The sequence below is a fragment of the Lotus japonicus genome, chromosome 5 (assembly GCF_012489685.1).
Source record: "Lotus japonicus ecotype B-129 chromosome 5, LjGifu_v1.2".
Taxonomy (NCBI): Eukaryota; Viridiplantae; Streptophyta; class Magnoliopsida; order Fabales; family Fabaceae; genus Lotus; species Lotus japonicus.
The window spans coordinates 3,715,126-3,736,505 of record NC_080045.1 but is presented as its reverse complement, the minus strand read 5'-3'; the positions used below and the strand labels follow the sequence as shown (position 1 = coordinate 3,736,505).

The 21,380-nt window shown below is 35.7% G+C and overlaps 2 protein-coding genes across 3 annotated transcripts; one reads left to right on the top strand and one right to left on the bottom strand.

Annotated features, from left to right (window-relative positions):
- The first annotated feature begins 1,643 nt into the window (after window positions 1-1,643).
- Window positions 1,644-10,948, top strand: LOC130717323 (protein DA1-like). 2 transcript variants are annotated; one of them, XM_057567520.1, is made up of 12 exons: window positions 1,644-2,164; window positions 2,477-2,638; window positions 2,784-2,874; window positions 3,400-3,544; window positions 5,029-5,164; window positions 5,259-5,342; window positions 8,159-8,278; window positions 8,406-8,618; window positions 8,898-8,954; window positions 9,041-9,159; window positions 9,716-9,774; window positions 10,383-10,948. In XM_057567520.1, exons 2-12 carry the CDS (start codon window positions 2,537-2,539, stop codon window positions 10,697-10,699), a joined length of 1,443 nt encoding a protein of 480 aa, XP_057423503.1. In that variant the 5' UTR covers window positions 1,644-2,164; window positions 2,477-2,536; the 3' UTR covers window positions 10,700-10,948. The 2 variants fall into 2 exon arrangements, with proteins under 2 accessions (XP_057423503.1, XP_057423504.1); XM_057567521.1 differs by having other exon boundaries at window positions 1,647-2,164; window positions 5,044-5,164.
- Window positions 10,949-18,516: 7,568 nt separating this feature from the next.
- Window positions 18,517-20,518, bottom strand: LOC130718792 (probable galacturonosyltransferase-like 1). The gene has a single exon (XM_057569418.1). The coding sequence runs from the start codon at window positions 20,310-20,312 to the stop codon at window positions 19,239-19,241; it is 1,074 nt and encodes a 357-aa protein (XP_057425401.1). The 5' UTR covers window positions 20,313-20,518; the 3' UTR covers window positions 18,517-19,238.
- Window positions 20,519-21,380: the final 862 nt, after the last annotated feature.

Sequence of the window (21,380 nt, the reverse complement as noted above, 5' to 3'; positions counted from 1 at the left end):
ATGGACTGAAGAGTAAAACATATCAACGTCGCATCTTAAGCCAAAACATTAAGACATTAGGTTTATGGGTCACATCTTTGATAATATCTTCTCGTCACCCATACTTAACTAATGTGAGACTTCATCTCACACTTGAATTCTAAAGAATCTCTCCCTCAAGTACGAGTCATCACCACATTATCATGACCCCCTCCGCGGAAGCTATCCACACTTGTATTGTCGTTCGCAGCGTCAACGGAGCTTGCCGCTACCCACACTGCTGTGAAGACTTTCAACACAAGGAGCCGTTATCATGGTCACACGAACCATGACTCTAATACCACTTGTTGGGAGAGACAGGGGAGTCCATGGACCAAGGAGTAAGACACTAAATATCAACACCATTTAGGAGCGGAGCTGATCCCTATCTTGTTTGTGAAATGATTCCATTCAAATAAATATTTAATAATAATAAAATACATTTATTTGAATTTAATTAGTACACAATACTTGTTAATTTTATTTGGCAATATTAATGAAAAATGTAATAAATGTATCATATATTTTATCCTTTCTTATGAAATTCATTCACCACATCATAAATATAAAATTATCTAAATTATCTTAAATTAGCTAAATTATCTAAATTATCATAAATATATCAATTAAAAATTTCTAAATTATCTTAAATTAATGTTTTTAACTCCACCGACATAAACCCCTCTAAGTCTCTCACAGCATCACACACGATTCTCGCTGCCTCTCTTCTCTCTCACACCGTCTCAAGGTTCTCGTTTCCTCTCTTTCAAGATTCTCCCTCATTCTCTCTCATGCTCAAGTCTGAGTTTAATTTGAATTTCGATTATCTTATTGTAGGAATAAATTTCTGTATTTCGTGTTCTCTGTAATCTCACTGCCGTAAGTCATTTCTTATTTTGGATCCCTAAAATTTAATTAATAAATTTCTTGTTACATGTTTTTGTTTGCAGTTTGTATGGTCTACAACTTCTGCTGATTTGAATTTGCTAGTAATCAACACTTCATGCTCTTATTTACTTTCACTAATTTAGGAATTCGGAAGGGGATTAATGGGTAATTCTTTAACTCTAGGGATGAGAGCAGTACCTGATTGTGGAATCATTTGGAAATTGAGTTCACTTGAGTTATCTAGGGATTAAGAAGTTATTTACTAGTTGTTCAGTTAATATATATATTCACTTCATTATTGGTAAAGGCGCAACCTTATGCCACATTTAACTCAAGGGGGTCACACCCTTTACTCTTTACTAGCGCTTGAGTGGTGCACCATGGGGGAAATACTTGCAAAAGTCTTTTCAACGCTCAAGTCAGCTCCAGATTAGATAGAGAATCTCAGTCACATTTGGCTGACCATAATGGCTTGGGTCCTATGAGCATTTAAGCCGACTAAAACGATTATTATATTCATAATCCAAATGGTTTAATAATACTTTTCACCTGGAATCATGCAAGCCCTCACCTCGTGCCAAGTCATCCCTCCCTGCATAAATCCGCGGATGCGGAAATCTTTGCCATTTCTTCTACTCTACCCACCTAACCCAAATCCAATCAAACGATCATAACCAAAGACACCTATTAATTAATCAATTAATAAAAAACTCTTGTTTTCTCTTCTCCCTTTCGTTAAAAAAACAAACTCTTTTGGCTTTGTGTTTTGGGTTGTTTTTGCTTTTGCGTCTTCTGGGGTCTCCTTCAGAAGAACAACATCTGATCAAAGGGTGTGTGTGTGTGAACAAGGATGACCCCACTGCTGAATTTTCCATCCTCCTTCGTTCTTCCCACACACCCCATTTGGCATTTACTGCTGACGCTCGCTTTTTTAATTATTTTTTATCATTATTATTCACATTAATTCATCATCACCGTTTTTGCGTTTCTTTGAATTTGACTTTATCATCGCGTGCACTTCTTCTACTTTTCCTTCTTTCTTTATTCTCTTCATTGGTGATTCCTGCAAATGTCAATGATCTACAGTCTTTGCGTTCCTATTTCGTTTTTTTGAAACATTCCTTGTTCCTTGTTCCCTGTACATTCATTCATCAACGTTGTTCAGTTAGAGATCACAACCTTTGCAACAGTGCGAAACAGTTACCTATTCTTAATCACAACACAACTGGGTCTCGGTTTCTCCGCCAACTGTTAACTGGTTAGTTACTTCCCTTTTTTTTTCTCTCTCTTTCTCTGTGTTTTTCTGGGTTGTTTGATTTTGTAATTTAGTTAGAGCAGTATGTAACCTCAGTTTTGCATTAAAGATGTGTACTTTATTTGATTTCAAGACACCCCATGTTTTTAAAGCTGGTGGGTGTTTCTGTTTTCATTTCCAATTGGCCTTTCAAGGTTTCAATGATTGGGATTGGCCTTTTTATTTTAACATGTTGGTTGGAGTTAGTTCTTGTAGGATTGGTGGATGGATCTTGTTTTGTAAAGTCTTGAGCTTTGGTGGTTGTTTAATGTGCAGGCAGGATTGGGAGGAATTTTTTACCTACTGTGATTGTATCAACATATAGCAGTTTGGTTTATGGGTTGGCTTAGCAGAATTTTTAAAGGCTCTGAACATAAGGTTTCAGAAGGGCATTACTATAAAGAGGATGCAGATTATTACTTGCCTTCAACTTCAGGGGTGAGTAACAGTGATAAACTTAAAACTGCTGCTTTCGAATGTTTCAGAAGTTTTGCTAGTGTGTTGAGAAATGGTGATGATTACTCTTCTGAAAAATTTTGGGTGGAAAAATTGTATAATGTTTTTTATGGGAATTTGAATGCAGGATGTTTGGACTGAGAACAATGATGAAGAAATCGATCGCGCTATTGCACTGTCTCTGGCAGAAGAAAATCAGAAACCAAACCGTGTAAATGGTGAGTGATATAGCGCTCAAATATTATTGCACATCCATGAAAGGACGCCTTATATTCCTGTGCATTTGTTTGAATCTTTACTGTCAGAGGAACAGCTTGCCATGGCCTAATGCCAATTCGTTTTTCCATTGTCTTATGTGAAGTTTGATATGAGATCTGTTGGTCAAATCATTTGATAAATGAAGAAACCAATTGCTTCTGTTGAATGTATTGCTTAAATGTCACCGGAAATGTGGTTGCTATGCTTATCCTTGCATGAATTATATGCATTTTTATATTTTATATTGCTTGCTTAAATGATAGCTTGGATTTAAACTATGTACTCGTTTCATTCTTCGCCAATTTCATGTGTTAAGACTTAAGAAATTGGAATTGATCTAGTATCTAGTTGACTCTAAAATTTACACACACAAAATCCCCCCCGGCCCTAACCACTATAATCTTTGTCTAGATAAGCGCCTGCCTTAAGATTAAATGTATTGTATTGCTGTTTTACATTAACTTATTTTTCTGTCTATCTGATAGACTACAGATCACAATTAGAAGATGACGAACAACTTGCTAGAGCCATAGAAGAAAGCTTAAATTTGGAGCCCCCTCCTAGACATGGAAATGAAAACATGTATCAACCAGCTCATCAACCAGTTCAGTATTTCCCAATGGGATACAGGTATCGTTAGACACTTTTTTGTTTGACTTCTTCAATGGGCATGTTAAGAGTATCGTACATCGACTCTAACACGAACACCAGACACGACACGACACGGACACCGTGACATGACTAAAATCCAAAAATTAGTACACCGCTTATACATATATATTAAAAAAAAATCATAAATATGACATGAATATGTTCACCTTCTCAAAATTAAGACCAAGTTAGTCTTTTTTATAAAGAAAACATAAAACAATTTCCTCTGCCCTAGCCAATGAGCTTCAAAAAGAAAAAAACTAAGTCTCATTTTACAAAGTATGCATTTAATCTAAAAAAGAAAGAGCTTATCTATCTAATGGCTTTCGCCTCCTTCTTAATCATCATCATTTAAAAATATAGACTCTAGCTCCAGTTTATCAAATGACAAAGTAGCAACTTGAAGGATTTCACTAATTCACTCTCATCAAGTAATCCAAACTCATCTCCCGCTATATCTCACTTGTTAATTTAAAATACAAGATATTATATTGTTTGACTTAAAAAAGTTAATATCAGTGAGTGCCCCACAAGTGTCTAGCCAATAAGAGGTGTTTGGCTTCAAGTGTCGAGCTGAAGATTTTTTTTTACTCCGACACTGACAACAGGTGTCTGACACCAGAAGTATGGGTACCGTACGTTTGTCAGTGTCGTGTCGGCGTCCGACACCGGTACACACCTTCCGTGCAACAGAGCTATGCACCCTTCCTGGTTCTATCCGTTCTCACCTTTGTATGCTCTGCCACTGTTTGATTGTTTGAAATTCTTTATTTTACTATGTTAATACCCCTTGGTTGGCCATTACCATATTTTCCTTGTGATGCCCACTTTTTTCGTCCATACATTTAACAAAATAGTCTTGTTTTAGTATCTTCCCAGGGTGCTTAGGACTAAAAATATGGATATTTGTATTTTTAAGAAGTGAAAATTAAAACAAATTAAAGAGGGACTGTTCTGAAAATCGTTATACTTTTAGGGATCCAAAACGTATTTAAGCCAATTGTTAACTGATCTCATTATGGATATTCTTGGCCGGAAGGGTTTGATGTATAGAGGATGTGGTAGTCTATCACATCAATTTCATCCTTTTTCTCCTCTTCAAATAACTTGCACCAAGCATATCATAATGATAATTACATTACTTGAGTGAAGACTGCTTTACTAAAACTAATTAAAAGCCAAGTATTAATATATACATCTAGAATCTTGATCATTATGGATGTAGCAATAAACAATTAACCATGGGTTCTTATGGATTAAGCTCCTCATGCAAAGAAGGGATATGATGATATGTTGGGTTGGATGAAAGTTTTATCTCAGTGCGCTTATAAACAAAGGGAGTAAACATCTAATCTATATTTTCCTTTTTTGTTTTCAGTTGATGGAGAAATTATTTTCTTTCAATTTGCTACTATGTTTGAACATCAGTTATGCTGTTATACAGACATAATATATTTGTCTAGTTATTTTCATAATAGGATTTGTGCTCGCTGCAATATGGAGATTGGTTATGGACGATATCTAAATTGCTTGAATGCATTCTGGCATCCTGAATGCTTCCGCTGCCGTGCTTGCAACCTACCAATCACTGATTATGAGGTGAGCTTCCACGTTGCTTGTTTTCATTCATGGTTACATAAAGTTTTTTTAGTTGTGGCGTTATTTTTACTCACTCATATACTTGATTTTGTAGTTCTCCACATCTGGGAACTACCCTTACCATAAACCATGCTATAAAGAAAGCTACCATCCGAAATGTGATGTCTGCAAGCACTTCGTGAGTATTTCACCTTAACATATTTTTATTCTTGCTTATTATACCCGATATGAATAGTGTTTACTTTTCCCTTTACTTAGTAACATGTAAAAATGGATAAGGTGAATAGAATAAGCTATTTCGAGAATAACCTGTGGGAGCTATATATTATATGAGTGTTGTCACGACCCAAAACTTAAGCCGTGACCGACGCACATACATTACCCTAGCCTGGGAAGCCTATCTTCACATAACTCATTTCCTCAAGATAGCTACACAAAAACAATGGCGTTTCTAACTTAAAAAAATTCAATAGGGCTTCCTCTGTATTTTCAACATTTCCAAAATATAACAAGACCTGCCAATATGATTCACATCCAGCTAGAAATCCAATGATACATATCCAGAATTCAAGTGGTGACATACTCCAATACACCATAAGTTTTGCACTTTACAAAATAAGACCACCACAGCAAAAAGATCAACAAAAGATATCAAAATGGCCAGCAGCCAATGGAAACCTACCAAAAAGGATTAACTGGACAAATCGTATCTGAATATCTGAAGCAGCCTCCTACTCAGCTGCCTGGGAATCTGTAATAGAAATTAAGGAGGGGGTAAGTCACAGAGACTTAGTGAGGGCCTATCAACCACCATGAACTGGAAGGGGAACATCATAAGCACGAATTGTTTTTCTTTAAAACTCTGGGTACGTATGACAAATGATCAAATCAAGTAATCCAAATCACTTACAGAAAAACATATATATTACGATTAAAACTTCATGCTTTACTAGCTCAAGGAAATATCGCATTAACACAGTGAAAACTTAAAGAATGAGGTTGAATCATTCCAATTTATAAATGCAAACAAAATCTGATAATTTAATACACTAGGGGTCACACATGAGAGAACGAGAATCATGAGGTGGCTCCATCTCGTTGATAGCTCTTTCCTCCTACGGGGTGACCTTTCCCCTAGGGGCGGCTCCATCTAACTGATAGCTCTTTCATTTCTCATATCATATCGTGTCATCAGGGGCAGCTACATCTCGCTGATAGCCCTTTCCTCTTAAGGGTCAACTTACCCATGGGGCTCCATCTAACGGATAACCCTCTCCACTCGGAATCTTGTCATATCTCATCAATCTCATTGGGAGCATCTGCATCTCGCTGATAGCCCTCTCTTGGCATTGCTGGTTCCATCTAACGGATAGCCCTCTCCTCCCGGGATCAAATAACTAGGTGCACCTAGGCAATTAAACCTGTTAACGGCTACAAAGTTCTAACATGGATCCCCCAAATCAATCATTCAAAACCATGATCGAACCCATATCAAAGTTTCAAACATGATTGTTCTCCATAATTATCAAAGCTCTTTAAGATGGCATCCTCAATTTCACATTATTCAATATTCAAAATTTGTAACTTCATGGCTTGTAACAAATTATAAACATTCTCAAATTTATTTATTCAAATGCATAACTTTGAAGAACTCAATCAAAAGATAGCCATGTGGATGAAAGGATGTTCCCTCCAAATTTTAAATAAATAGACAACTTCTAGTTTTAATAAAATAGTCAAAATAGTAAACATAGAGTAATTAAAAATATACCACAATGGTCATAAACCACTCACAACTATGAATGAACAAGAAAAGTGCTCCCTACAACTTCAAGATACCCGGATGAGCTAGTGGCTGGCAAATCTGAACACCAACAACAAATTTCAAACCTTTAGGAACTGAATTTAATGCTCTATTATCAATGAGCAATCATGAAATCCCCAAATGTGAGCTCAAATCCCTAAATAATTTTTGGGTTGTGAATATACCCCAATGAGCTCAAGTGAACACTCTTTATGGGGTGGGTACTCTTCTCCAGCTTCCCACTTGAAAGATCAAATTTATCTTCAAGGTGAGATTTTGGAGGGGAGAAAGAGAAGATTGAAGAAGAAAAAGGGAGGGTATTGTTGTTGCAGAAGAAAGGAGAGAGAAAGAAAGATGGAAGAGGTCGTGAGTCTTGGGAGGAAAAGAGTGAGAGAGAGAGAGAGGGGAAGTCTCGATGGTTCTTTTAATTTTGTGGGTGACTTTTTTTTTTGGTTAAGTGGAACGGTGCGTTTCATGTATCTATGTTAAATGCAAATAGTGTTAATAGGTTGTTTTCCTGTTCCCGACCTGTTTGGTGTGTCATTAATGTGAACAAGCATGAAGTATATCAAACTTCAATTGTCTGGGAATATTAGTACTTATCCTGACTTTCATAAGCTTTATCTTTATTTTTCTTCTTTTTTTATGCCTGCAATTGGAGCAACTGGGTGCATCATTTCTATTAGAGGTAGCATTAGAGTTGTACTGAGTGACAATGTTCTTAAACTATTTGATTCATTATTTTTCTCATGATCAATTTCTCTTTTCATGAGATTTTTTTAATAGTCTCTGAGCAATGGTCATGTTTAAATGCGTCAACTAATATCGGTATGAAAGTGTTTCTTAAAGAATACTTGCCCATAGGAACTATATGCCCACATTATATAAGTGTCTCACTATTCAGGATGTGTAAGATGTTATATCATCAAAGTTTGTGGTTCAAGTTCTTGTAGATGCTTTTTTTTTTTCTTACTGCAAATTATCATGGCAGTACCGCAGTAGTAGAAGGTGCTACCGGCATCATCCTGTTGCTTTAAACTTGTGGACATTGAAGGGTCATTCATGATGTTTATAACTTTTCATATATTAGAATTAAAACAAAGACATGCTAGTTAGTTTTTATCTTGACTTCAGCTTTTTATCTCATTTTCTGTTGCTGTTAATTTTTGGTAATATATATCTTTTGACAGATTCCAACAAACCCTGCTGGTCTTATTGAATATAGGGCACATCCATTCTGGATCCAGAAATATTGCCCTTCTCATGAACATGATAATACTCCTCGCTGTTGTAGCTGTGAGCGAATGGAGGTCAGTTTAAATAAAAGTATCTTAATCTGTTAAACATTACTTATAGGCTTGCCCAGGGAAAGGTGGATGAATTTGTATAATGAAAATTGAAAAGAATGTAATGGAAAAATTCTCTCTTCATATGCAGCCACGAGAGGCGGGATATATCCCTCTTAAGGATGGCAGGAAGCTCTGCTTAGAGTGTCTGGATTCTTCTATCATGGATACAAACGAATGTCAACCCCTTTACAATGATATACAGAAATTTTATGAAAGCCTAGATATGAAACTGGATCAGCAAGTTCCGCTACTGTTAGTTGAAAGAGAAGCTCTGAATGAAGCAAGAGAGGGAGAGAAGAATGTAAGAGTTTTATTATTGATAGCTTTGAGAATGCTATTCTCTATGGTGATGAGTTAACCGCATACCACTTCAAATAAATGATTCACTTTTACATGCATGATACTGGAAATTTCGGAGCAAAACGGATACAAACAATTATGTTCATGTTTAGAAGCTTTAGCTTGTAATAAATATACTTCCCTAGTCAATGTGCTCTCAAATAAGTCTTCAATTCATATTTTGTTCATGGTTAAAGCAAGATCTTTTCCTTTATCTTATTTGATTATTAATTTTGGGCAGGGTCACTATCACATGCCTGAGACCAGAGGACTCTGCCTCTCAGAGGAACTCAGCACTGTAAGATTCCCTGTTATGTTAGTGATGACATTTGTTAAGAATCAATAATTAGAAACTCATGGAGTATTGCATTTAAATTTGATCAGATTTCAAGACGACCAAGACATGGGAAGGGAAATAGGGCAATGGACCAGAGAACACAGCCCTACAAACTGACTGCACGTTGTGATGTGACAGCAATTCTCATTTTATATGGTCTTCCAAGGTAATTATTCAATGCTTTTGGTTTTGGTTTTATAACTAGCATTAGTTGGAGACAAGGACAAAAGCAAATCTATAAAACAAGATGAAAATTCAAAATTTCCTTTGGATGAAAATAACTTAGCAAATGACAGATGAAACCATAAAATTTAGTGTGTCGAGTTGCATAGACCCAGATGATATTATACATTTGGAAAAAGCATAATCTATGTGTTACTTAATCTAAGGGAGTCGAAAATAACATAAACAAATAAAAAAAAGCTAAAAGTTGCAAATTGTAATTTGCATTTTTCTTCCCCCCCTTAGTGTTATCCTTGGGTTTATTGTGTTGTTTTCAAATTAGAAAAGGAAGTTGATAAAAAGAAGCAATATTGCAGCCAAGCATGCTTTGCCTTGTTGATATTGGATTATTTAGTAATTCTTCTTTGCATGCGAGTTTCTCCTAGGTATATTTGCTTCTTTGGAGAGAGAGGATTTCCCCCTTTATTTTACACCAATATCTTGGTTTTAGTCATTTGGTTGGCTGAATCATTTTACACATGACTGCAACTCTTTTACAGGTTGCTTACTGGGTCAATCCTAGCTCACGAGATGATGCATGCATGGCTGCGGCTAAAAGGTACTATTTCATCATAAGGAAATTATTTTGTTGGGATTATCTAGAAAGTCCTTGCAGTTGGAGGGTACATTTTCTTGGTTATACCATTTGAAATGTATCCATTTTAGGATTTGTGTCCTCTAAATTGAGGACGTCCCTTTCGAATGTTGTGAAGTTAGCTATCACAAGTCACAACCGTTGATTGAGAAGTCAAAGGTTGAGATTGTGATCATATGCTTGTACATGTATATACTAAAACATCTATAATAAAATGCCGAAAAAAGAGGAACATCCTCTCCAAGTTTGTAACCTTATGGTATATTTGGATACCCGTTGGCGCGCCAGTGCTAACGGGCATTAGAATTAATTTCAAGATGCAAAATTTGAACAAAATTCTTCATATGGATTGAGATGAATGTGTTTTCATATTAACTCAACTGGTATCCAATCACACACTTAGTGGTTGTTTAGATTTCTCAACCAATGGTTGTGACTTGTGATGACTTACTTTACCCTCTTAAATGACTCTTACTTTGGAGGAGCCAAATCCTCCGTTTTAATAGATGGGATTTGTCACCTATCATTAAGATAATGTGTCTCAGTTTATGTCAATTGCTGTGTATATGAAGGTGTTCGAACTCTGAGTCAAGATGTTGAAGAAGGTATCTGTCAGGTTTTGGCTCATATATGGTTGGAGTCTGAGCTATCTTCTGCACCAGCCGGCAACTTCGTCTCAACATCATCCTCACCAGCACCATATACATCTAAAAAAAGTAAAAGACCAGATTTTGAAAGGAAGCTTGGGGAGTTCTTCAAGCACCAGATTCAATCAGACATCTCCCCTGTTTATGGAGATGGATTTAGGGCAGGTCAAAAAGCTGTGCATAAGTTTGGCCTGCAAAGAACCCTTCACCATATCATGATGACAGGGAGTTTTCCATACTAAGTATAGAGATCCATAGTTTAACAGATTGTTTCTCATTCTTTCTAGAGATAAAGCCTAGCCTGTTATTATTAGAAATGGAGGCCAAGGTACTTAGGCATTAGCATTGACAAAGTGTTGATTTTTTGTACTTGTAATTAATTGATACTACCTCACTTAGAGGGATAAGGCTTTGTTGTTGTTGTAATTAATTGATTCTTTACATTCAAACTTCTTTTAATCTCATTTAATTACACACACGTACTTCATTTTTTTTTTTTTTGTAATTTGTTTTACCACCTCCCAACCTCTGCCACTAATAAGGGGAATAGAAAAAAGAGCACTTTCTTTGCAATATCTAGCACATTGATTCTTTATTTCAAAATGAATCTACAACTAGCTTTTTGTCACAGTTTCAGCGAATTCTCAAGCTTTATTCATGTAATCAGAAATCAGGAGGCATCTGGGGAGAAAGAATAATGATTGGTATAAACAGGTGAGGGGTGAGAAAACTTTATTGAAGATTCAACTGCATCTGTGCATAAATATGTATGATATATACAAATTAATTCCAAAAGCAATAGAAAGTTATATTCAGATCAGTTAGCCAAACCAAAACTCTATCAGTTCACCTCTCCAGGCCTCTAGACTTTGACTGATGCTGGGTGGCATTCTTTGTTGCTTGTGACTTGTATGTATTCTGGATAAGCTAGAGACTATGACTCCCATGTTTGGTCTTCTTTCTGGGATCAAGCAAGTTAGACATAGATCCCATTCAGATACATATACATCTAGATCCCATTTGAAGAACTCCCTCCACCAAAAAATCATCCAACAACTAGATTTATACGTTGAACTCCTTGTTCAAAAATTATTTTTAATATAAAACACTCAAGTTAGTGAGAGAGCTTGGAGATAATGTATGAGTTTTAGAAGAACTCAAGAAATGCTAGTAATGAATAGCATGCTAAGTAAGTGAACAATAGAACCTGTATTTATAGGCTCGAAGTCCACAATGGTTTTCTCTACAAAATATGAGAGAAGTCTTTAACGCTTTGTTTGTTAGAGAAGATAGAGATAGAGAAGAGATAGTCGAGAAGAGAGAAGTTGTGTAGAAAGAAAGATGTGAGAAATAAAGTAGATTTATATGTTGTTTGGTGTAATAAAAAAAGAAGGGAGATAGAGAGGAGAGAACGTTACTTTTTTTTGTTTAAAAATAATTATTTCTAATATAAAACACTTTATGGCGGCCATAAGGTGATTACTGGCGGTCCCAAACTAGTAGTAAAGTGCAATTTGGAATAAAAAATGATTATTTGAAATGTTTAACACTTTCTGGCGGTCTGGTGTGATTATTGGGGGTCCCAGACCGCTAGTAAAGTACGAAATTTCAGAAGTAATAAAATTAAAAAATTGGGAGAGACCAAAAAAAGTGGTGGGTTCCACTACTTTTTCTCTCCTCTACCACCCCCCTCCCCTCACCAAACACACATACTGAAGGATCACGCGCTTACCACTACGCCAAAACCAATTGGTGTTAGTGAGGGCGCAACGTTATTTCCTTATAGCGTAGCAGACAGCTCCCCGTTTCGAACGCTACCTAGCAGGCAGGATGCTGGCCCACCTGGACCCAACAATCCCCCCCAGCACCTGCCAGCCAAACTAGCTGCACAACATGCCTTCCGTGGGATTCGAACACGAGACCTGGCTCTGATACCAATTGAAGGATCACGCGCTTATCACTACGCCAAAACCAATTGGTATCAGAGCCAGGTCCCGTATTCGAATCCCACGGAAGGCATGCTGTGCAGCTAGTTTGGCTGGCAGGTGCTGGGGGGGGATTGTTGGGTCCAGGTGGGCCAGCATCCTGCCTGCTAGGTAGCGTTCGAAACGGGGCGCTGTCTGCTACGCTATAAGGAAATAACGTTGCGCCCTCACTAACACCAATTGGTTTTGGCGTAGTGGTAAGCGCGTGATCCTTCACATACTTCTTCCTTCCTCCCTCTAACTCTCTCTTTCCCATCTCTCTCTACCCAAATCTCGCTTCACCAAACAAAACCTAAGTAGGAACTTCTAGATGCATGCTTAGCTCTGGGCTGGTCAGCTAGTGCATGTAGGCTCAAACTCTTTCCAGTTGGGTTGTTCCTTCATAAGGTCATGCAATTCGTATGTATGGTGCCTGCTGTTACGGGTCGGTTCCGATGTCGTTGGGCCTTCTGGCTTGGTAACCAGCCAGAATAGGAGCACCCCACTTGGCGAGGTGGTGTAGGGTAGTGAGAACGGTTAGGCGCACGACAGTGCAATGAGAATCTAGGACAAGGGGGGTACTGCAAAAGGAACTCTGACACTTTAGTATGTAATTAATCGAAGAGAATTCTCTAAGTCTAGCTAGAAGAGCAATATGAAAGCAATTATAGGAATGCTTAGTTTACAATGTGACCAATCATGTATATAAGAAGGCCTGGTTAAATAATGATGAGTGTGTTTATCCTTTTGTTAGGTTGTCGTGTAGCTGACATGAGGTGTCGAACTTGACCATTAGTTATATCAACTTATGTCAGACCAGTTGGTTAGAAAATGAGAATTTCGTGTTTGGTCATGCTGACCAACGAACTTGACAATCACTTAGTCGTATAATTACTTAGCCGATCAGAATAATAATTAGCTATGTAATCATTTGGGCAGACCAAGAACATACAATTTCAATGTGTGAATTTTGGAATGCTACAATGTATTGATTCTAGAAAAACATGGTATTTTATTTGGGAACATGTATACAAACATGTCCTTAGTTAATTAAAAAGTGAATAGAAGATATTTTTGTTTTACTTATATAGAGAAAATTCAACTACTTAAGCACGACACACTTAAAAAAATGATATGATAGGAGTTTGATTGATAATTAGATAAAGGAGATGTCGATATTGACAATTGTATATTATAATAAATAATAAATATAATGGGTAAAATAGATATAAGAGATAGGTTTTGCAACATCTTGGAGATCCGGACAAATTCATCAAAGTCTACAAAAGAATCCAGAAAATTTTATAAATAGAAAGTTGAATTAAACAAAAAACCTATCTTCATAGACTCAGCCTATTCTTTTCTTTTAATTCAAGGAATAGATTAAGGGGGCAAAGATTTGTGGAAGGATGGTAGATTATAGGTCATAGGCATGCATAGCTATTGGAAGAGAGAACTAATTGTAGTAGAGTACTGCCAATGTACTTAATTTTAATTCATTGTTAATTTGTTACTAACATTATTACATGCATAAATAATGGTGTGGCCAATGAACTTAATTTTAATTCATCACTATTATTATTATTACATGCTTAAATAATGGTGTACGGGTAGATTTTATGTTCAACCGTTTACTACTACATCAACAAATCAACAAATAAAAGAGGATTAATCACGGTTATCCTTAAAAAAAGATAACCTTTACCTTCATCAATTATCGACATTCTATCATTATAACTAATTTATTGTGTTCGATTTCAATTTTCATTTTCCAAATGAAGTTAGACAGATGAGTGATAGTGAGTGCAAGGAAGCACCATAGAAATGGGACTCAACAACTAACAACTGTGTCGTACGTATCATGATGCCCACTTAGTACTTGACGCGTTTCTCTTCTTTCTTGCAATGGATTTTATATTTGATTCTGATTTTATCTCACGTTGCTTTCCTTCCTACACCGACATGGTCTTTCATCTTTGTTCTTTTTTTCAATTGGATATTGAGTCCATTTTGTTCTTTTTCTTTTTGAGAATAAGATACCTAATTGTTTACCTAACAATTTGACTTATATATTTATTTAAAAAAATATCTGAGATTTAGATAAAACCCTCAAGAATTTTCAGGTTTAAATATATATAATTAAATTAGACATGAAAAATTGATACATTAGAGTTTTAGTTGCTATTAACGCATTATTCATTTTTAATCCTTAAGAAACCATGCCATGAGATTTTAGTCCCTCTTATGTTAGACTAAATAAAATCACAACAATTTTATATTTTATGACGACTAATTAACCATGAATAAAGTTTTAATAGAGTACTAAAACAAAAATTAAAGAGATAATAAAAGCATATTTAACCAAAAAAAATATTAAAGTGGAGTATAGAAATTTGATATAACTAACACATCAATTACAAAATAAAAATGTATGAAACAAATAAAATAATAACCCATCAATATTTAATAGTATAAATAGTTAGTGAGATGAAACCATAAAACAATAGGAATATCACAACTATAAAAAATATTTTTATATGTGTATTATGTAATAGTATTTTTGAAAAGTTACAAAACTTTGGGACATGGCATCACGGTGCCTCCTCCACTCCTGAATACGATACCGAAATGAAAAATAGCATACTGCACAATAGTAAAATAAGATTCGTACTAGCTATTATACTGACTTCTTTAGAAATCAGGTTTTAAATAACGATCTGAATGAAGCTTTTCAAGTGTTATGTCTTCCCTTACCATGCATGTATAAGAAAGATTGATGGGAAGTAAAGAGTTACATTAATACTAAAATAAGATAGCATACTATACAATAGAAAAATGAGATTCATATTAGCAACTATACTTTTTTTGCGCTTACAGATTTATCCTCCTTCAAAAGCCATAAACATCTTAGAAATCAATGTCTTCAAGTGCGCTCCGGCTATGGTGCACAAGTGAAATCGTTAGGTACCGTGCAATAGGGAAAAAGAATGTAAACATTGTAAATTTGAATACTTCGTTTGTAGTCCCTAAGGGCTTGAAGGTTTTAATATGGCCCCAATACTTTGTATCTGGCGAACTTTTGTAGAGACTGGAGCTTGAACACCGTCTCTGACCACCGTATAACCACGGTCGTCTGGAATGAGATTCATGGGTTAAATGAAGGTGGTTTTATTTTGAGGTACCTGACAAAGAATCAAAGTGTAGATATTAAGATCGACTGAACCTTTGTAGAGACTGGTGCTTGAACACCGTCTACCACCACATACCCACGGCGGTCAGAAATGAGTTTCATGTGTGTAAATGAATCTGGTTTTTTGGGATTTTCCGATCAACCGTTTTTCAATAGAGTCACTACCCCTTGTTCCTAAGTGTGTTTTAAGCATGTTATTATCACAATAATGTAAACTACAGCAGATTTGGTGTAATTCTCGGAACCCAGGTAATCGGACGGAAATGGGTACAGATTTTACGACCCCAGATTTTTAATTCAGTAGAAGACAACAGGTTATTATCACAATAGAGTAAACCCCCTGATGCATTTTTGCAGATTAACATGCATCAACCAATGATGCGTATTTTCAGGGTAATGAACAATTTATGGGTAATTTTCTGGGTACAATTTCTTGTAATGTCAGCTAGAATGCAGATACACACTTAACGCACCGACACCATCGGGTCCCTTATAACTTAAACATGTCAGTAGGCATGTTTTAAAAAAACCAATAACGTTGAGGTCCAAAGTCTAATTACAAGATATGATATTAAAATAGGACTAAACTGTGACTCCTTTAAAATTTCTTTTGGCTATTGTACCGTCCACAAGTTTTTTACTAACGCACCATAGTCTGAGCCCTTCAAGTGTTATGTCTTCCTTGTGAAAAGTTACCACGTAAGATATTTTGGAGGCATGTACATGTGGCAGCTACATCATCGGGTGGATGGAATAACACAAAAAGCTTTCTTCTATGGATTTGATCCCTCTACAACATTGGTTCCAAAAGCACAAATTTCCACTAGGCACAATTTTTTCTATTATTTGTGCACATTTTAATATATATAGGATGAAATTATGCCATTATCTAGTGGTGTTATACTCTTTATCATGAGGCATATTTGATTATGATTTATTCACACCTCATTTACTTTCTCTTTTTATATCTCTTTTATTCATATCTCTCTTCGATTGTGAGTGAAATGAGTGTAAATGGATTGGATATCACTTTTCAAAAAAAAAATGTTGAAATAAATAATGAAATAGAAAATAAAACCATCAAACAATAACCATTGCACAAGTTGTATCATGTTATAGAGAGGTAAGAATGTAGGATATGTTTAACACCAACACCACTACACAAAGTGCATCATGTCAAGAAGTGAAATATCTCCATTCTCCAACAAACCAATGACAATATGCAATTATGCATCTAATATATAAAACTTGCATGCAAATTGTAAATATGTAAGTACTAATATGATAATATAAATAAAATTACAGGTAAATATTCAGTTTGGATTGTATTGGTTCGGGTTTGAAAATTAAATTTGAAATCCGATCCAATCAATAAAAATTTCAATTTTTCCGATTTCAAATCCGTTCATTTTTCAATTTGATTGAACTTCGGGCTTTTTATCGATTTTTCGGTTTTTATAGAATTGGATCGGTTTTGAACCCCATACTTTTACTTAATCTTTTTTAACTGAATAAAAATATATAATAAAGAGTATGAGAACATAAGAATAAATTATAAATGGTCAAGACTAAAACACCAAATCATGTAACTTTTTATACATTTTTAAGTGGTCACGTGATTATCACATGACTACTAAATTATTTTAATCTTAATCATTTATAATTAGTTCTAATGGTCATAATTAATTCTTATACTCTCATATAAAATTATCATTCTTATCGGATACAACCCTTATCTCTTATACCTGAGTTTTTTTTTTCTGATTTGTAGGGTAGGGAAGGGCACAGTACATATTCCAATCTCTGCATCTGAATAGTTCAGTATTCACAATTCTAAATTTCGAAATTCAATCATAGTTTCTTTGCCTCCAATCATAACTTTCTGCGTTACTTTCACTATCAATTATTCATTAATGCACATGGCAGTGTTTTTGTATTTGAAGGTTAATTAGCTGGCATAATACCTTTCCAACCTCATCCTATTCTATCAAGACAAACGCATAAAAAAGATACAAACATGTAAAGCTCATGTGCTTGTTGAGTTTTAAATAACAAAATTAATTTCATCATAAGTATTTAATTGTCTACAATCTCAATAGAGAAGCACTTATAAGCTGAAAGTTGGTTCAGCTAAAAGGGCATTTTCACAAGTCATAAACCAAACACCATCTTTTTACATAATGTTGCTACTTATCATAGTACAAATGAGTTTTAACAATCGTTTTTTTTTATCAAACACAAGTATCTTTTACGGAAAACAATATTCTCTTCGAGTTTGGACATTTAAATTCTCGCGGAGCTAGTTCTTTTAACATATGTTTTTTCCATACACAATTCTCAGGTTCAAAATCTTACTTAAGATAAATCCAACATGTATCACTTGAATCCTCCACTTTGTTTACAATATGTAGCCAAATGAAATCCAATATTAAGGGATTGAGTAACATAACAGTTGTGACCACTTGAAGACAAGTGATTGTTCTCCTTCTAGAATTTATGGTTTATACCTCTTTATGTAATTACTACTACTTCTGCTAAATATAATAATCAGCACTGAGTGGATTATTAATGGTATCTTTGAACATGTGATGTTGGTGAAATTTAGATTTACCCTAAATATTCATATTCAAACTCCTCAATGAATTTGTTCTTGCCTGGATGGTGTAACTGCACTAGAATCTTTCAAGACTTCTAAGAATTGGCTCTCAATATCTTAACACATATTTAATTTTCCCCTCTTAATTTAGAAAATGTCTAAGTGCATGATTGAAAATCCTTCTACAATAAATTGTGAAGGCAAAATCAATTCCACGAAGAAGTTTCTGTAAGTAAGTTCTAGATTTTAGAATTGATTCTCATGAAAGAGAAACTAGTCCTAACAATTTATAAATTAATAACAGCTCAATTGAATAATCTTGCTTGGAATTTAGTTACCAGAACAAAGTTACAGCCTCAAAAAGACATAATTTGAGGATCAAAGTAGAAAAGTGAAAAAACAGAGAAAATAAAATGGTAGGTCAACAACAAGAGGATCTGAACAGAAGAAAACTGAAATGTCTATACAAAAACACCATTATGTTCTTATCAGTACAAACAAAAAATACTTTGTTGGAATTAATCATCCAAATTATGCAGCTCTTTTTGCTACATTCAAATTTATTGCTAGTTACAATATCAACAGTTCAACCCATCAGCCCCTTGGAAGATTCATAAATCCCATTAATCCTCATCTTCACAATTCCCACCTTTCCTTTGTTCAAAAGAGTGTATTATACTTACATTCAAATTTCTTTCCCCTGATGAGTTCTTCAAATCTGATTGAATCAACAAAAACACCAATATCCTTCCATCCTCTATCTATTGGACTGTTCTGTTTTCTCTGTTCTGTTCACTGATTCTTCCCTTGCCCAAGTAGAAAGCACCAGAGAGAGCTTTGCATATAGCAGCTATACAATATAGAAAAATACTAAATGTTACGATAAGAAACGCAAGAAGAGGTAGCTATAGACAACCCAGTTAACTTTGTCACATCAACATTTCTTGCAACTTTCCTTGGTAACATATAGCATTGCTGATAGTCCTATACTATCTATCCCGGATCCAATATTCACAGATTTGAAAGTTTCTTCAAGAATCTAAAGAAAATGGGGTCTTCAAAAGATCATAAGGTGCCCAAAGTGCATCCAATGGACAAGGCCTATTAGCATCCAATCGAACCCATGGTTTACCCTTCCCACTCCAATGCAACAAGCTCACTGGACCAGGATGAAGTTCTCTACAAAGACCACGGAAATTGTCACCTCCTAAACCGTGCTGGTTCCACCTGTGATCCACAGGAACAATGTTCCCGGCAAAGACTAGCAAGAACGGCGGCAATGAACCGAGCTCATAGATCCTCATCCTCTTCTGCAGCTCCATCCACTCCTCAATCTTTGTTGTGTAATCGCCCTCGCGCCACCGCGCCAGATCAATCACCATCACCCCGGTGTTGAAGTAGCAAGGTTTTCTGTCAGCAAAAGTGAGAGAAAGAGAAGGGTTGGACCAGAAAGATGGAGTGAAGTAAGAGGTGAAATTAGCATTGCAGTATTCAGGAGCTGCCAAAACAGAGTTTTTTCCTAATGGGGTTTGTGAAAGTTTTGTTATGTCATCAACCAAGATCAGATCAGAGTCCAAGTACACCACGCGCTGTACACAGAGGGGAAGAAGGTTTGCTAGGTAGCTTCTTGCGTAGTTGAGAGGGCAATCAAGTGCGGAGCGAATGGAGGTGGAGATGAGGCCTGAAACGATGGAGTCATCGAAGCTGTAGACTTGGAATTTGAGGTAAGGGAAGGAATTTGCAATGGTGGAGTGAAGGAGGGGTTTGTTAGAGGAATAAACAAAGTGGAAGAAGATGTTTTGGGGGCATGAAGAGTGTTGCAGGACTGAGAGGATTGCTGCCATGGATCCTCTTATGTAGGTTGTGTCCAGAGTCATTGCAACATGAACAGAGTCCTCATAACAGAGAGCTCTGTCCATGTTGTTGTTGTTGTTGATGGAGGGGCAGTTTGGAGAGTTGTAGAATTGAGGGGCTTCTTTGAATTGGTGGGTGATGGTGTTTGGGGCATTGTTGGTGGAGGAGGATGAACATGGTAGCAAGAACAAGTAGAGGATGAGAAAAAAGGATAAGAGTTGTGGAGGTTCTGGTTTTAGCTTGGATTTCATGGTGTGTGTTTATTGGTTGATATGTTGAGAAGGGTGTGTGTTGAATTTGAGTTTATTGGTTGAGAAGTGAGATCTGGGGGGTGGCTTATAATTGGAGTTTGAGGTTTCAACTTTCAAATATGGCTTTGAGTAAGCAAAGTTAAACTTATAAAAAGAAGCATAGGAGAGAGAGAGAGGGAAGAGAGAGAGAAGCAGTATGGGGTATGAGGGCAAAGTCAAGAATATATATGAATTATTATGAAGGGGAAGTTGGTGAAGTTAACATAGTACTGGACTTATCATGATGGTGTTGTTTTTAGAGAAGTTTTTCGGGTATGGGAAAGGGACCCTCACCCTCCTCTAAAGGTTTTTATTAAACGGAACCGACTACAATGACGAATTCTCTTGCTGTAAGTCCTCACTTGGAGTGGTAAATGGCTGAACAAGAAATTTGCTCAATTATTATTGGCAATGATTGAACCACTAACCTTTTAGTTAAAAAATGAGGTGAACAACCACCACGCCAGATCTTGTGCTATCTTTTTGAAGGTTTATAAATTTCTCATTTAAATTATGCTTTATAGTCTGTATGTATGGCCTATTCACTCAATTAATTCTGGATTGAACCTTGGATGGGAAAAGAATTGAGCATCATGCAGTTACATGTACAAGATACATGCCTGTATAGTATGTACTATGAAAAGAGGAAATGTATCTGAATTAATTAGGGACAGAGTCAAGCAGCTCCCATGTTCAGGTTTCCTTGTATTTTAGTTTTTAAATGTTGGGAAAATTCTCTTTCCTACTAAGAATTTTCACACAAATATTTATAACTGGTTGAGATAAACAAAGTGAATATACAGTTATTTATTATAAATAAGTTTCGCATGAATTTGGTTATTCCCATCGTGTATTTCCCATTTTTCTGCTGTTATCCACTATGAATCTCTGATATTAGTAAGGGTGTGTTTGGTTATTCGTTTATATCAGCGTACATAGATAATTGCACAAACTTAGAGTGTTAGAATTTTTCTTATGAATGATTTTAAAACTTAGTTCAAGTAACACTCAACTCAATAATTGATATTC